Source organism: Sebastes umbrosus, chromosome 13, assembly GCF_015220745.1.
Source record: "Sebastes umbrosus isolate fSebUmb1 chromosome 13, fSebUmb1.pri, whole genome shotgun sequence".
In the NCBI taxonomy this organism is placed as follows: domain Eukaryota; kingdom Metazoa; phylum Chordata; class Actinopteri; order Perciformes; family Sebastidae; genus Sebastes; species Sebastes umbrosus.
In genome coordinates this window covers 18,539,502-18,557,387 of record NC_051281.1, presented here as the reverse complement: position 1 = coordinate 18,557,387, position 17,886 = coordinate 18,539,502, and the positions used below count along the sequence as shown (strand labels likewise).

At 40.1% G+C, this 17,886-nt stretch overlaps 1 protein-coding gene across 2 annotated transcripts; it reads right to left on the bottom strand.

The window, feature by feature from the left end:
• Positions 1-1,739: 1,739 nt before the first annotated feature.
• Positions 1,740-17,762, bottom strand: LOC119500316 (MORC family CW-type zinc finger protein 3-like). 2 transcript variants are annotated; one of them, XM_037789992.1, is made up of 19 exons: positions 17,615-17,762; positions 13,063-13,135; positions 11,598-11,730; positions 10,376-10,602; positions 9,886-10,042; positions 9,315-9,462; positions 8,477-8,605; positions 8,261-8,380; positions 8,069-8,166; positions 7,820-7,927; positions 7,585-7,713; positions 6,556-6,630; positions 6,327-6,372; positions 6,082-6,144; positions 5,293-5,413; positions 5,126-5,198; positions 3,934-5,038; positions 2,037-2,245; positions 1,740-1,905 (listed from the first exon to the last, which is right to left on the bottom strand). In XM_037789992.1, the coding sequence occupies exons 1-19, from the start codon at positions 17,651-17,653 to the stop codon at positions 1,749-1,751; spliced, it is 3,210 nt and encodes a 1,069-aa protein (XP_037645920.1). In that variant the 5' UTR covers positions 17,654-17,762; the 3' UTR covers positions 1,740-1,748. The 2 variants fall into 2 exon arrangements, with proteins under 2 accessions (XP_037645920.1, XP_037645921.1); XM_037789993.1 differs by having other exon boundaries at positions 6,085-6,144.
• Positions 17,763-17,886: the final 124 nt, after the last annotated feature.

Below are 17,886 nucleotides of genomic sequence, written 5' to 3'. Positions count from 1 at the left end.
CAAGGCTTGTCGGCAGCACTATTTTCAGTTTGTCCTTTCAGAAGGGTTCACAAGGATGAAGAATGATAATGTGCCATTTCATCAGAGAGCAAAGATAGGAAATATAAAAAAATATATTTGACAGAAAACATACAAAATATGCTTCAATTCAAATCAATGAGAAAACAGTCATCCGTCATTGTGATACAGAAAAACACATATAATACATAGCTTGTTTGTCTGGAAAGCAAAACAAAACAAAAAAATCAGTATCACTATGATTCTAATCCCAAACTTAAGAGCAGAGTGAATAGCCTATAGTAACATTATATTATTGTATTGTTAAAATTGCTTTTATAACATTTTTCATCTGTTAAGATAAAGAAAGAGTGCAATGAAGATCATAGTATGTTGAACTTACTGTACATCAATAAAAAAAACGTTTCCACACCTTCAAATAAATATGAGTTCATTTCCCACACACCTAGGCTTTGTCCAAAATTGCATACTATCCTCAACATATTCAATATGTGTACTATTGTTCAACATACTTTTGTCTGAATAAACAGTACTATGTAGGTTTTCGGCTGCACTGAGCAGTAATTTACGTCGTCACCTCCTTGCCGGTTGGAGACGTGTAACCATGGAAACCCGTGCCAACCTCATGTGACCAAAATGACTATTTGTGAGAATCAAAGTCTGAATTAATTCAAAGTATATAGTATACCTAGCAAAGTGAAATCTTATACTTACAGTTAAATTGAAGCATCATTGATATTACAGAGTTGTCCGTCAACGTCTGTTATGAACGTTGTCGTCACTACTGTAATATTTCACCGGGAATAGTATGCTATTTGCGTACTATTGGTTTCATACTAAGGCTTCGGACATACTAAAATATCTCACATACTGTTTTAGCGTACTAAATAGCATGTTAGTGTGGAATTTCGGACGTAACCATAATTCTAGGGCTGTCCCGAATACAATTTTTTGGGCTTTGTAGCTTCGGTGAGAAATATTCGAAGGCATTCGAAGCTTCGCGGCGCAGCAGGCTGACATGTTCTTCTGTCTGTCTCCATCTCTCCTGTTTCAGTGCTCGGGACAGAGCCGCTGCCGCACTACTGTGCACACACGCATCTCTACACAAAACACACAGCGATATCAGTATGAGATTATACATTATCCGTAACCGCTTATCCTCTTCGGGGTCGCAGGGGGGCTGGAGCCGATCCCAGCTGACATTGGGCGAAGGCGAGGAACACCCTGGATAGGTCGCCAGACTATCACAGGGCTGACACATAGAGACAGTCAACCATTCAAACCTACGGGCAATTTAGAGTCAACAATTAACCTGCATGTCTTTGTACTGTGGGAGGAAGCCAGAGAACTTGGAGAACCCACGCTAAGCTAACCTACGGGGAGAACATGCAGACTCCACACAGAAGGGCCGGGTTTGAACCGGCGACCCTCTTGCTGGGAGGCGACAGTGCTAACCACCGCACCACCGTGCATGAGATTAACTAATAATGAATTAATGTTGTGGGATTATTCCTTATGTCATGGGCTATTTTGGGATTTTACTTTATTACATTCTTATAAGTAGAAAAAAATTATAATAAAAAAAAATGCATTCAAATACTGATTTGGAGGTCGAATACCATGGCAACGGTCAAAGCTTTGAAGTTTTCGGGTCAGCCCTACATAATTCTGTACTCATTATTTACGGGTGGAGTATGGCACTTAATTTCAGAATCCTATGATTTGTTTATTCATGTATTGTACTGTCCCTCTGCCTCGCTGGTGAGAACCTGTTCTAGGATCTCATCAATTACATTACATTCATAATTCACTTGGTCCAGCTCCAGGTCCAGAGCAGGCACGTAGGAGATGAGAAGGCGCCCGACGTTGTGCCTCAGCTCAATCAAACTGATGGGAGTAGAGAAACACAGAAAATCTGATTTACGTCATTGTTCCACTGGGTCGTTGAGTTTATAAATGGCTTTGTCAGATAGTGATAATTCAGTGATAATTCATGCATCATGAAAAAACAATCCAACCTTCTGGATGTATCTGAGGCTGTGTTTGAATCTGTGCCAGGGTTCGCCGTCGCCCCTGCCTCCTCTGGATCTGTTTGCACAGTAGAATCAGTGGCTGTGTGTGGAGTTGTGCTTCTCTCTTGTGCGTTTTCCCCCTGCTGCTGCAGGCTCAACCTGAGCTCTTCACACTGGGATGCCAGGTTTGCCCTTTCCTCCTCCAGACTGTCCAACTGGTGGCGTGGCACAGAGTGAACCCCAGGAGAAAAGAATAGAGGGAGTGTAAACAGATCAACATCAATAAAACAAAGGTAAACAAAAATCTACACAAGCTAGCAAATAAAGTGTATATATAGAGAGATTAAATTATAGGGCTGCAACTAACGATTATTTTCATTGTCGTATAATCAATTAGTTACCATTGCTTTGGTTTCTCTTTGGAATACAATTGGCTAACCTGGGGGTTTGTTTAAAGCCTTTATCACCACCTGACTGCTCATGTTTCTTGCCCAGTCTGACTTCTTTTTAGCAATACAGCCTTGTTCACAGATCTGACAATTAACTTGGTGAATACAATGTAACTATTAGTGATAAGAAGAATGGACAAAACTGGGGCTACAACTAATGATTATTATCATTGTCAATTGTTTTCTTGATTAATCGGTTAGTTGTTAGTAGTAGTAGTAGTAGTTTGATGACGTCTTTAAATGTCTTGTTTTGTCCACAACTCAAAGATATTCAGTTTACTGTCATAGAGGAGTAAAGAAACCAGAAAATATTCACATTGAAGAAGCTGGAATCAGAGAATTTGACTTTTTTCCCCTTAAAGAATTACTCAAACCAATTAATCGATTATCAAAATAGTTGGTGATTAATTTAATAGTTGACAACTAATCGATTGATCGTTGCAGCTGTAGTAAAGTATGCAAAAGTCGATAATACATAACCATACAACCTTACATAACTCTTTTTAAAGTTCCTTTGTTTTGCATAAAAGGCACAGTCAGATTCATGTTTGGATTTGTTGTTTGAGAATATTTGTAGGGTATAAATATCTTGTCCGTATAGGTTTGATTTATCATAATCTGTGCAAGGTAGTCAAGAGGAAACAGACCTGGAACCTGTTGGCTTTGGTCTTTTTATGGGATTGGTTGACAATAAGACAAATAAAGAGTATCACCAGTCTTGTACTTTAAAGGGTTTTACTAACTAACTTTTTTCAACCTAGACCTTATTTCCCCATGTTTTTGTGTCTAAGTGACTAATGGGGACAACACTTTCTGATCCAGTATTGAGGGAGAGCTGATTGCGGATGTGTCTTGACAACATCATGGAAAGGGACCCTACAGAGAAATAAAATGTTTTTCTTACCTTTCGCTTCCTGTTTGTCATTGTGTCATGTGACTTGTTGCCGGAAGACAGTGGTGGAAACGTGAGTGAGAGTGGAGGGAGGAGTGCCACAGGACACCGGTGTTGTCAGAGTTTGTTGTGTTGGAATCCAGAAAGCGTAGCTTAGTGTTATCTAAAAGATTTTCAATGTCATGACTGAATATTTATTTAGCTGTTTTCGACAATGTGGATGTTACGCAAGATTTCAGAGCGAGGCTTCTTCAAGCGAGACACACAATGACAAACGGAAAATATATCTGTATTTCTCTGTAAGGTCCTTTCCATAATGTTGTCAGACATTTATCATAACAATCTGAGCCTGTTAGTGGCAAAAACAAGCACTTTTAGTCGATGTAAAATGACGGTGCCAGCCAGGTTGCCTCAAATAATTACATTACAGCCCGTTTAGTGTCTGCAGTGTTCTCCCTCAATACAGGAAATATTTCAAAAAGTGTTGTCCTGATTAGTCACTTGGACACAAAACCATGGGAAAATAAGGTTGAAAAATACCAAACACAGCTGGAACACTGACCTGTGAGCGCAGTTCATCCCTCTCGTTGTTTCTTTCATCCAGTTCCCGCATCAGACAGTCAACTTGCAGTGCAATCTCATCAATGTCCTTTTCCTCACCTCGGGCAGTACTGGGCTTGGTCTCAGTGGCTGCCAGTAAAAGCTCTTTTTCCTTAATCAGTTCATCGACTTTCTGTTTAGCCTTCTCAAACAGACCTTTGTAGTCCTTCCCACCCTCGGGTTCCTCCGTCTGGCTGGCCTGGTGAGAACACTCCTTCTTTACATTGATCTGAGACAGTTCCTGGAGTCTGCTCTGCATGTCTTGCAGTTGGCAGGTAAGTATTTGGACCTGCTCTTTAAAGGAGTCTCTCTCTTCTGCTGTAGTCTGCATAAGGTATAGGAGCTGGTCCTGCTGTTCCTGCTGTTCCTGTACTGCAGTCACACTAGGGTAGTTAAGTGGAGAGTCGTTCCCATCACCGACATTTGCACAGGAAGGTCCAGCACCTTCTTCACTATCCAGATGATGCGTCCCTCCGTTCTGCAAGGTCTGCTTTCCCTGATTCTCACTGTGAGCGTCTCCACCGCTCTCTCGCTTGATTACAATTTGCTCAGTGCTGCAGACACCGATGGCCACATATGTTTGTGCTGACGTACTCTGCCCTGCAGTTTGATTTTGGTCCTCCTCTTCCTTCTTCACTTTGGGTACTTCTGTCTGGGTGGTGCTGCTCGCCACCTCTGAAGGTGGCTCTGGGGAGGGATTGGCAGACCCTGCAGAGCCCGTTCCTGCAACAAACGTCTCCGAGGCGTCATCCACGGCAGCATCGTCGTTGAAGCTGGGCGGCCTGTTCATGCTATCATCACTTTGATCTTGCTCTGTCTTCACTTTAGTCAAATCTGGCTTTTTTGGCTTTGGGGTACTGGCGGCCTCCAAGATGGAAATGTCATCATCCGTGTCATCATCATCATCATCATCATTATTATTATCATTATTATCAATGAGCAGTGACGGGGAGCTCTGTGGGCTCACATCCATTAATGTGGATGTATCCAAGTTGCCCTGATGGACGCCATTCATTTTAGGTCTTTTGGGCGTTGTTTGTGAAGTAACAGGCTGTGTTCTTTTCCCCCTGCAGTGCACACAAAACACAATTAATATGTTTCTTAAACAAATTCAAATGGATTTATTTAAGCTCACAAACAACACAAAATCATACCTCAGGAGGCCTGGTGACAGTGAGCATACATTAGTAATAACTGGAAGACCACCACTACTGGAGGGGCTGCAAGCTAGAGAGAAAGAAAACAGACATTTTTAATCTCGCAAACTTTCTGTTTCAGTCTCTCTCTCTCAGACAAATACATGATGAGCAATTTCTCTTACCAGCTTGTGAAAGGGGGGCGGGCATCAGTGGCGAGGATTCAGCCCTCACAGCACCCCCTTGTATTGATACAGTGTTAAACCGTCTCTTTGGGGTAGTTGGGGTGGAGGGGGAACGGCCAGTCTGTCAACAAGAACAACAAAAAGAAAACATAGAGATATGTTTTTATTATTTGTAATTATTGATATTCCTACACCATATCTACATTCTGCAATGTATTTATTCAACATGTTAACATGATCATTATCTTAAAGGAAAAGTGTGTTGAATCTGGCGGTGAGGTTGCAACCAACTGAAGCCTCTCCCGCGTGCCAAGCGTGTAAGAGAACTACGGTGGCCGACGCGAAACATCGAATGGTCCCCTCTAGAGCTATTTTTTGTGGCGAAGGTCATTTGGAGCAGAGCCAGTGCTTAGTCTGTGTGTGTGTGTGTGTGTGTGTGTGTGTGTGTGTGTGTGTGTGTGTACGAGGGAAGTGAGTGGTGAAGCAAGAGGGAGAGAGCGGTGGCAACGGGAGCGAGTAACGTTATCAACTCCGGCCCAAGCCATACTGGGCTACTGTAGAAACATGGCGGTGCAACATAGTGGACTCCATGGAGAGGGGACCCGCTCCCTATGTAGATATAAACAACTGATTCTAAGCTAACAAAAACACAACAATTCTTATTTTCAGGTGATTATACACCTGAAATCCTAGTTATTAATATCATATACCATTTCTGCCAATAGATCCCCTTAATTGTTACACACTGGTCCTTTAAGTAAAATGGCATCAACTTTAGTCATCACTCACAACCTGCAGTCGTTTAGGGGCCTGTTTTGGCTTGGCGAGAAGAGCCAAACGAGCCGCCTCAGCCTAGAAAAAAAATAAATCCCAAAGAGCTATTAATAACATGTTAATCTTTATGGAATCAGAAACCAATACTACCAGAAAAAGAACTGTTTATTTCAAATAAAATGCAGAGGTGTTACAGGTACCACATGAAGGAAACAGCAATAGCATGCAGAAAAATGGCAGGCAATTTACAGCGTCCTTACCTGTTGTATTTCTCTCAATTGACTCTTTCTTCTGTCTTCCCTTTCTCTGTTAAAAATAATCACAGGGGTAAGTTAAGGCAAGTCACTTCACTTATTATGCTCAGTTAACATATTTGGGCTGATTTTGGCAGCTTAATAAAAAAAATGTGCAATTCTTATTTAGTCTAAATATGCAATTATATCTTTGGGCAAAAGTTGTGGCAGTGTTTTTAAATGAAATGGGACTCACTGTTGTTTATAGGTCTTGCGGTATGAAGGTTGCTCATCATCTGAGTCCACGGGCTCCTGCTCCACCTGGCAGTTCCTGGGAGGGCAAATTAGATAGAGATTGAAAACATCTACTGAGTCTGAGCTACATTTGGGTTAGACTAGTAGTTCCGATACCCATACCAGTATTGTAAATGGGTCCAATACTGCCCAGAACTCGGGATTGGGTATCAGCGAGTACGATTATTAAACCAGAAAAAAATCAACTTGTTTAACTGGAAATCAATTCTTCTTAACCACTCCAAAACAGTAACCTTCACTGTGCTGTCGCCATGGAGGTATCATGGCTGCCACTGGCAACTACTGTTTTAGAGCAGCGAAGAAGAACAGATTGCAAGTAGTCTGTCACTTGATGATAGCAAACAAAAACGGTACGGTGCTAGTGGAGAGTGTAACGGTAGTCAGAGCGAGGAAGATGTCAGCCAAAGGGTTCTGCAGCGAAAACGTGGACAACTTGCAGGATTACGCCGTGGTAGCGACCTGTCAGTCACAAGGTAGCCACGCCCTAAAGCATCCCCTGCTTTATGGTCTATTTGACTCTAAATGGGACCATCATTTACTAAATGAACATCATGCTGTATTGAAGAAGACTTGAAACTAGCGATTGAGACCATAAACTCATGTTTACAATGTTTACTGAGGTAATAAATCAGGTGAGAAGTAGGGTCATTTTCTCATTGACTTCTATACAATCAGACTTCTTTTTGCAACCAGAGGAGTCGCCCCCTGCTGGCTATTAGAAAGAATGCAAGTTTAAGGCACTTCCGCATTGGCTTCACTTTTCAGACCTGGAGGTTACCCACTGGCAGAGATGTGTTCTTGTAAATGATGCTACATTTATTTTTAAATGAAGTAACAGTAACAAATATATGTGTAGATCTAGAAAACTTTCACAGAGTAAAGTTTTGCATTTTTACAAAAACAGATTTGTGGATAGGAATAAAAGTATCTTTTTTGCATTTATATATAAATATATATACGCTCAAGTTACCTGAACTGAGGATCAGGGTTCATACGGCAGTACCATTTATCTGGCAGCTTTTCGCAGTCAATCCCATCAGGGAGTTTTCGCCAGCGCGAACAGTCCTCGCACTGCACCCAGTTTTGATCTGGTCGCTTCCTGAGGACATAGACAGAGACAAGTACCAGAGCATGTAGGAAGTCAACATGGTTAGACAAAGATACGTGTAGAATACATGATGTAAGTCACTGCAAAATGTACTAACATGGTATCTTCCACTGGTGTGGTGCTGTTTGGATGGTCTCTGGTTCTGTTGTAGCGCATTTCATTCCAGTATTCCTTCAGTTTGGTCCCCAAATTGTTCATCGTTTTCCTGTACCAAGAAATAAAGAGCTTCAAACTTCTGCCACTGTGCTGTCAAATAATGCAGTAATATGATATAGACTATACAAATATTTTGTGTGCAAGATTCAAACTGACAGAAACTCATTTAGACCATAATCAGACCCATTACCTGTACTTATCTGTCTCATTAAAACTCTGTTTGTTGTGGGTAGGTTCCAGATAGTCACACTCTATGACCGCAATGACCCCAACACCCTGGTTGTTTGCCTGCAGGGGATAAAAGTTCAGACATGAACACCGGGTGATAACATTTAAAGACCCCCTTGACAACATGTGTAATAAAGAAACAACACAAACTCACCTGAAGCTGGCAGCCCACACGCTCGTAGGCTTTGATGAGCCGATTCTTGTGATACATCATAATGCCATACTGGTCTTTACTTTTGGTGTTATACCCAAAAATGATACGAATGCCTTTCGACTAAAATAACATTTAAGGAAAACTCAAGTAACACGCACATTCAAAATGTCCTAAATTAAAACATATCGATCCATGTCTTCTGTGATGAAAGGATACCAGGAACGTGGGCTTGTACGAGTCCTTTCTGACCGAGGCCAGACTCTTAGCAATGAGCTCAGATTTCACCTTTTGACCGCGTATGATGATCTGCATCCGAGGCTTCAGGTAGAGAATACAGCAATATGCCTACGCCCATTAAAAACACAAGTATCAATTATTTACTCATGCGAATGGAAAGTGATATCAGTCAGCAGCAGATGTTTAAAAATTCTATGGCGTTTTTGTCTTCGACACAGCACAGATTAACTAAAATTAAAAGGACTCCACTAAAACAGCTTCACTAATAATGCAAAAAGAAAACTAAAAACCTATGATTGGCCTACAATTTAGTAATTACAGATCTCCTTTAGAAATGGGCCTGATGTGATTTTTCAAAAAAAGGTAAATTACTTTGTTAAAACGACATCTACTACTTGAAGAAATACAGAATCTGTGAATGTGCATGTGGTTAGCTTGTAACTGGCAGAGGCTGACACAGCATTAGTGCTTGTGAAATATTGTGTATAAATATAGTGGAAGGAAGCTCCAGGATCCGGTTTACATCCAAAAACTGCACTCCACACGATGCTAATTCAAACTCTCGCTCTCTGTACTGACAAGTCTGCTCTGTGTCGAAGACTGTTTCCCTGTCGTTATGTATCAGCGACTGGCTGTGACGTACCTAACCTAGCTTGCCTGGGGTACGTTTGAATCTCAGATTTTAGGGAAGTGCTCATACATCTCTCCCTTCAGTAGAGGAATCTCTAGTGACAACTTTTGCACAGATACAAGTCAATTTAGTCAAGGACAGACATTTCAGGGGACATAAACAGACGTGCACATTACTGCTACTTACCCGCAGTGAGTAACAACTCTGCGGGATGTATGGCGTCAACCTGTCTGCATGTTGAGAAGTGTCAATCATTTCCTCGTAGACATCTGATGGAATTCGGATGTCGTAACGGTCCTTCGAAAAATCATACTCTGTTGATCCAGTAGATGTCCTGTTGAAAACATAAACATTTCGTATAGGCGGATGGGCCTCCAGCATGGTGATGGCTTTGAGTTATCTGGTCTCACTAAGTTTAACATTGGTGATTCTTGAATCACAGGGAAAGACCCCATCTACAACAAACAGCCAATCACATGCAACACTAGTGTTATTTAATATTATGCAACATTTCTTACATTTATGATACACACATGTAGCTGTGTGTGCTATTTATCACCTCTCACTGTACTTTTGTTCATGTCAGTTTGCTGGAGTGAGTGGAATGATGACTACATTGTCCTGAGAGTTGATTGGTTAGTAGATAGGGCGTTGACATATCTTCTTTATCTGATCACAAATCTGAGGCATGTACAGGCACGAGCACTTGGTTTCTAAAAAAAAACATATGTTTGTTATGTATGAACTACAGACAAACCTGCGGAGATTCCAGATGATGATCCGTGTGCCAGTTTTCCCTGTGGACTGGTTGGAACTGATGGCATCGACCTCAAGGAGCAATTCTTCCTGTGTATTGAAAGGGGAATGGTCTAGGATGTCCTGCAGACTGGCTTTGTGCTCCTCTCTTACACTGAGTAAAGCCGAATTAAGGACAACTTGCAAAGAAAAATTAGGACAAATGGAAAAATGACTGTCTGGTGTATGATTGAGAGAAAATGTGTTACTCTAAAACATGTCACACTGAAAAAACACATGAAAAAACTGTGTAGATTACTAAACCAGGATCAAATCATGTCCCAGACTTACACCAGTATGAGCATACCTCTCTACAACATCACTGGAGTCCTCTTGTACCTAATTCAGTTGACAACACATGATACTTTAATGGTGCCAATAAATCAAGAAGATGTTTACATTTCATTAGTTTACATGATGCAATATGCCTTAACGCAGTAGATAAAGGATATACTTGTTTGGCTCTCTCTGTTCAAAGCAGACAATAGGTACGCTTATTTGGTTAGCACCAGTCTTTTCCAGGTAGGTCTGAGAGAGCATCCCAACACATGACACACTCTTTGACTTCGAAAACACGATGGCGTCCTTGCCGAGACGCATAGATCCAGACTTGAAACCGTTGCCATACATACCGATTGGCTTTATACCCTTCACAGGAACCTTGTCACTGTAGCCGAAGCTTGAGGGGGAAAAAATGCATACATTGTTTAGTGAGTATATGAATCACGTCATGGTTCATTCATAAATGTAGCATCATGTACAACTTTTTTCTTTTTTTAAAGGATTTAGGCAGTGGTCATTATTAGGGCTGTCAAAGTTAACGTAATAATAACATGTTAACGCAAATTTGTTTTAATTTCTTTAACGCAACTTGTGATTTTTAGGTTGTAGTGGCCTCAGTTTTAAAGCAATCAATTCATCATGAAACTAGAAAACCTAAGGAATCCATTTGTACCAACCATGTCATACTATCTTGTCGCAAAGGAGGCTAAATAACGCTCCAAACTTACGTTTGGGCCAGATTGCGGCAGCCGTCACGCACTGCTCACGCGGGCAGTATGGCTGATCTAACCTGTTAACATAGATGCCGAAATAAAAAAAAATAGGTTGTGCAGACGCCACACGCTGCTGACGTTCCCGGGCTTTACAGTAAAATTTGGCGTGGAAAAACTGGCATGGCAATTTTCAAAGGGGTCTTTTGTGGTATGTGAATGAAAATGGGTTCTATGGGTACCCACGAGTCTCCCCTTTACAGACATGCCCACTTTATGATAATCACATACAGTTTTGGGACCAGTCATAGTCAAGTCAGCAAACTGTCAGCTGTTGTTGCCTGTTGGGCTTGAGAATTTGTCATTGTTTTGTGTTGTTAATTGATTTCCAATAATAAATATATACATACATTTGCATAAAGCAGCATATTTGCCCACTCCCATGTTGACAAGAGTATTAAATACTTGACAAATCTCCTTTTAAGATACATTTTGAACAGATAAACAATAACAGTGATTATCGCGATTAATTATGGACAATCACACGATTAATCACAATTAAATATTTTAATCGATTGACAGCCCTAGTTTTTATATATGCCAGTACTGGCAGTGCAATGTCAATGTCCAGTGGGCCATTACACATTTTCCATAATTTCCAAAAAATACCAAGCAGCAGTACCTGAGCATCTTATGCATTGTTTCAAGGTCCAGCCCATTTCCATCATCCATAAAGCTGAGGCATTCTTCTTCTTTGACCACAATCTTGTCAATCCAGAAATGTTTGGCACTGACATCTGGATCGTAGGCATTGTCTGTAAAAAGAAACAATTTAGGGGCAACTTAAATTCACCTACAAATCTCAACCTCAAGCATTAAAGTTCTAACATTGCAGTGATGTGGAAGACGTACGGAGGACTAGATTTACTCAGGATTTTTGGGCTCAATGTGATGCATGTTGGTACGCCCAAAAAAACAGGCTTATCAGTATTTTTGTGACATTTTAGCGACAGCTTGCAAGGTGCATCTCTCTTCTTGTTGCACTGCAAAAAAGGATTGCACAAATAATAGGTGGAGTACTACAAAGTAAAACAAAGGTATTCTCCGCCTCTTAAGACAGCCTTTAATGCTACGGAAACCTCAATGACGAGCGACAAAGGGCGTATGCACCACATAAGTATCCACAGAGCTTAAATAGTTATCTAAAAATAAGCCAATATTAGATGGCAAAGTACAAATTGAATCAGAGAACAATAACTATAACATGTACTCAACACCTGATAATTTTACAGCAACAAAGGGGGCAAGGAGTTGAGATTTGTCTTGTGGTAAACTTGAATTTGAACTAGAGGCTAGCCACAGCACTCTTTGATTCTTTATTTTATGGCTGCATTTACCTCAACACTCTAGTGAGGCATCAGCTCTATCAACACACCATCCTCTCCATCTCAGCTCATCGCTATTCAAAAAGCTTTCACATACCAGTGAGAGAGGTGATTTAAGCATACATTACACTTTTAATTAGGCTATAATCTGAAAATAGGCTGGTTTTTAAATGCACAATTTAAGGGACATTTAATTTAACGAAATTCCTCCACAAATACGTTAACAAATCAATCCTTTAGCATTTTTTGAATATTTATTAAGTGGTGACCGGATTGTCATTACAATAAAATTTCATCAACGGTCATATGTTGGTATTTGGATCAGGCTCTTTTGATGTTACAGTCAGAGCCGGTAACAACATGGAGTTGGCAACTGGCAACTGGCAACAGCCTGTTATACCAGGCATAACAAAGTGCTTAGTCATTCTCAAATGTTTGCTGCAGGCTAATATAGTGCGTTGTTTGTTTGCTGAGAACAATCTTGGCGTGGATTACTGAGAATATTCATTTCAATTTGATGGAAATCTGTCCTGGTGACAGAAAAAAATAAATCCCAATTGCATTTAAGTGCACTTAAACATCGCTACTAGATTAATTCGCAAAAATTATTGGAACATACAGTACGCATAGGATCATCATTATGTCATCCAAGACACTCCATCATGCAGATCGACCGGGGACATCACTAGTATGTAGTAAAATAGGAACTTAAGGAAGACAGCCTGGTTCTGTTGCAAATACAAACATGTGATGATGACTCACCTATGAGCTCAGCTATGGCGCCGAAGGGCCAGGTGTGGCTGGTGGAATTTGTATGAAGATACTTGGGACAAAGCTGTGGAGCAAATTAAGAGGTACACAATAGTTACATCAAAGTGGACTTATTTTAATTCATCAGTCTATTCAAATTCAATCAATGTGTGCTTAACCTTAATCAATGCAGTCAAATGATGAGTAAACTCTCGAAAACTGATATTACCCAAAATATTGACGGTACAATTCACAAAGAATGGATTGCGGCTGCTGATAGCAGTGCATCACTTGTTGCAACCGCCATCTGCGCCGTCTCAAAGTCACAAAAGATATTGCGCTACGATATTACAGCGCAAACACGTAAAGTGCATTCAGTAGGTATGTCAGAGTTAACGCGATAATAATGCTTTAGCGCAAATTTGTTTAAACGACATTCATTTCTTTAACGCATTAAACGCAACTTGCGATTTTTAGGTTGTAGCAGGCTCAGTTTTAAAGCTAGAGTGAAGATACTGGCATCATATGAAACTAGTAAACCTAATAAAGAGGCTAAATAACGCTCCAAACTTATGCTAAATTTTGGTGAGGAAAAACTGGCATGACCATTTTTAAAGGGCTCCTTGACCTCTGACCTCAAGATATGTGAATGAAAATGGGTTCTATGGGTACCAACAAGTCTCCCCTTTACAGACATGCCCACTTTATGATAATAACATGCAGTTTGGGGAAAGTCATAGTCAAGTCAGCACACTGACACACTGACAGCTGTTGTTGCCTGTTGGGCTGCAGTTTGCCATGTTATGATTTGAGCATATTTTTTATGCTAAATGCAGTACCTGTGAGGGTTTCTGGACAATATTTGTCATTGTTTTGTGTTGTTAATCAATTTCCAATAATAAATATATACTACATTTGCATAAAGCAAACATATTTACCCACTCCCATGTTGATTACAGTATCAAATACCTGACAAATCTCCATTTAAGGTACATTTTGAACAGATACAAAATGTGCGATTAATTTGCAATTAATCACAATTAACTATGGACAATCATGCGATTTATTGCGATTGAATATTTTAATTGATTGACAGCCTTAGCATTAAGTTTTGCAACTAGGGCAATTTGTCCTTTTTTTAATCTGATTCCCATTATCCATGTGGCAAAATATAAATGTTGCCCTTGTGCCAAGAACAAGGGCAACACGTAGCATGGCAGAGAGAGGCTCATGAAAGGGCCTATTACCTAATTTGAATATGTGCAAATAGCACAGGAGCACAGAGACACCATTTGCTTTGAGAATTACATGGTTTCATCTTGTCTTGTCTGTGCAGGTTCAACGGCCGCAATAGCTGCGCAATCCTTTTGTGAATTCGCCCTTCAGTGTTTGGCTCTCGTCAGTCAGGTCTGTCTGACTAATGGTGCTTGTTGTCTTCATAGGAATAGCACAGATATTTAATGTGACTCACTCGACTGACAGCAGACTGGAGGTTTAAGCCGTCATTTAGACCTGGAGTAACTTTGATCGGGGCTTTGTACAAAATCATTTAGAGGAACATTTTGGTCTTAACCCTCTGAGACCCGAGGGATTGCAGGCGATCCCGATTGACTTGACTGTCTTTCAGAGGCTGTAGCAGGTTCAGTTTTAGAGCTAGAGAGAATGTAAAGATATCATATAAATACAGATATCTTATAGGAATCCATTGGTACCAACTATGTCATGCTAGCTTGTCGGGATGGAGGCTAAACAACGCTCCAAAGTTGGGCTACATTTTGGTGAGGAAAAACTGGCATGGCCATTTTCAAAAGGGGCCCCTGACCTCTGACCTCAAGATATGTGAATGAAAATGGATTTGATGCAATTCTTGCAGAAATCTCCAAATGTCAAAAGTTTTTGATACCAAATCACAGCATTGTTTTTTCTATGGTGTTCCTCAAGGTCTTGGTGTGTTAATGTGGTATTTTACAGATACAGATACAGAGAGCTTTATTTATCCCCGAAGGGCAATTCAGTTTTAGAGGGGTTATTGATCATATTTATCAATTCTCGATAGGTAAAAAATGGTTAAATTTAGCACCAAATGGTATCAACCCCAAAATTGCTGCAACAACTTATGAGATAATAGAGCATGGGAGTGGCCATCATAATGGTCAAAACCCTCATACTTAAATAATGAATTAATGAATTAATTCATGTTTATTTAAGATTTATGACAAGAACAACTTGACACACTGAGCTGCATCTCAAATTATTCTTCAGGTTCCCCGCTTTCAGATGATGTACACCACTTCTACTGTATGTGACATATACTGCTGACCTGCTATCTCCCCCTAAAGACTCCCTGTACCCCCTAAAAAAGACAAACCCTGAGCTGAATCTGTTCTTCAATAGTTTCAACACAACCCCCACAACGGTATGTTCAGCCAATGAGTTGAGGACCCAAGCCACCATTTCAGACCCCCTTCCCACCTCTGACCACATCAAGACCATAGCTACCTCCCCCTCTCTCAGTACACCAGTAACTTCAGTTTTACAGCCTATGTTAAAAACTAGGAGTATTTTTCATTGATAATGTACATAAATTACTTGTGTCTGTGTTATTTCTTCATAATATTTTGTAATATTTTGTAGTATTATGGTGATCATGTGATTGCCTCCCATTGGTTGTCCATACCATAAAGGTGAGGCCACATCTGCTTTTGTCTGTTTGTTGAATGCCCCGACGAAGACCTACAGTGTTGGATTTTTTAACGATTTAGCCACTACAATAGAATCTTTTTCCTATATTTGGAAAAATGATTTGGTCTTCTTATTCTTGCGAAAAATCAAATCAATCCTTTAACATTTTTAAAAAATATTTATTTAGCGGTAACCGGATTGTCTTTACAACAAAATTTCATCAAAGGTCATATGTTGGTATTTGGAACAGGCTCAACAACATGGAGTTGGCAACTACCAGGCATAACAAAGTGCTTTGTCATTCTCAAATGTTTTCAGCAGGCTAATAATATAGTCGGTTGTTTGTTTGCGGAGAAAATTAATGGAACATACAGTACTCATAGGATCTTCATTATGTCATCCAAGACACTCAATCATGCAGATCAACTGGGGACATCACTAGTATGGGTGCATCCCAAAGCTCTTATTTATTGTTTCCTCGTTCCTCGCTTGAACCAGAAGTTTGGTCCTTACCGCAAAAGTTCCTTCTAACAAATCAGGTAAAAGAGGTGTCATTTAAGTTGATCCACAGATTCTATCCAGTGAAACATTTCTTACAAAAGTTAAAGAGTGACATAGATGTAAATTGTTCCTTCTGCGAATCACATCCTGAAGCTCTTATTTATTCTGGTCCTGTAAATTTACATGTGAATTGTGGAAAGATGTCAATAATTTTATACTTGTTAACATTTTCTCAGATTTTGCACTGTACTATAGAAATATTATATTTTGTTGCTATGATTACAGTGACAAAGACAGTAATGCATTTTTTCTTATTAATTTAATTTAATTCTCGTGAAGTTCCACATTCACAAGTGTCAATTTACCAAAAAAAAAAAACGAATTTCTTTGTATTTATAAAAGAAATGGATCTATATCTGTCAACAATTTCTCCCATACAAAACAAAAAAGCAATGGAAACAATGAATGTGTGCAATATCTTTAAAGTTTTTAAGTGAAATTATTATTATTATACTCTCGCGTGGTCTTTTTTTTTATTATCTATTTATTTTATTTTAATTTTTTTTTATTTTATGGTGGTTTTGTTTCATTTCTGTTGTCCTATTATGTTTTGCACAGCTCTTTGTTTATGTTTTCGCTTTGCTTCTTCTGTATGTAAATGTTTTTAATGTTTGGGATGCACCCATTGTAGGAAATAGAAACTTATGTAAAACAGCCTGTTTTGGTTTGCAAACACAAGCATGTGATGAGGAAGAGGAAGAGAGATGGGAAATGTGGGAAGAAGGAGAATGAGAGTGGGATGTCAACCAACAATGATCCCCAGTCAGAGGACTCTCCCACCTAAATTAACTATAACCAGCCCATAATGTCTTCTTTCTAATCATGTGTTATGCACAGAGAGAACCGAAAGTGAAACTTAACAGCAGTGTGGGGTTGTTTAACGTGTTGTCCAACAGTGTTGTAACTAAACAATGAAAATAGAGGAAACACAAATGAGAAAGTTTCGGGTAAATATTTAGCTCTCCTTGTGTTAATAATATGACACATTGGCAATGTTTCTATAACAGTGATTTATTGAACACTAACTGAATGTTGTCGTCAGTAGTTAACTAGCTTTAGGAACCTTTTTAACCCACAAAACATCATGACTTTAAGTGATTTAGACACACAGCTCTGCTATGAGCCTTTACTCAGCGTCCACTAACGGTCACTAACGTTACTAACGTTCACTAACGGTTACTAACGTTCACTTGTTGGGCGACGCCGCTAACGTACAGCCGTTAGCGGACAGCCGTTGACGTACAGCCGTTAGCGGTGAACATTGCATTTGAAACAGTGTAACTTCGCAATATATTTAACCCCGTTGCAAATATCGACTCACCGTACTGAGCGGGACACCGCGGTCTGTCTGCGCCGCCATCTCTCCGTAAATACGGATGTCGGACTCGGTGAGAGGATGTGAAGTCAGTCCAAACAACACCAACAACACTGTGATGGGACTAGAGATGTGTCGGTCACGGACGAGCCAGTTCAAACAACACCAACAACACTGTGATGGGACTAGAGATGTGTCGGTCACGGACGAGCCAGTTCAAAGAGCCGACTCTTTTTAGAATCAGAATCAGAATCAGAATGGTGTCTATTGCCAGGTGT

Coding starts and splice junctions, on each gene's coding strand:
- LOC119500316 (XM_037789992.1), bottom strand. CDS start 17,653: ATGGCGGCGCAGACAGACCGCGGTGTCCCGCTCAGTACG. Junction 7,928..8,068: donor AATGAGACAGATAAGTACAG/GTAATGGGTCTG, acceptor TTCTTGGTACAG/GAAAACGATGAACAATTTGG. Junction 5,039..5,125: donor CTGTCACCAGGCCTCCTGAG/GTATGATTTTGT, acceptor TGTGCACTGCAG/GGGGAAAAGAACACAGCCTG.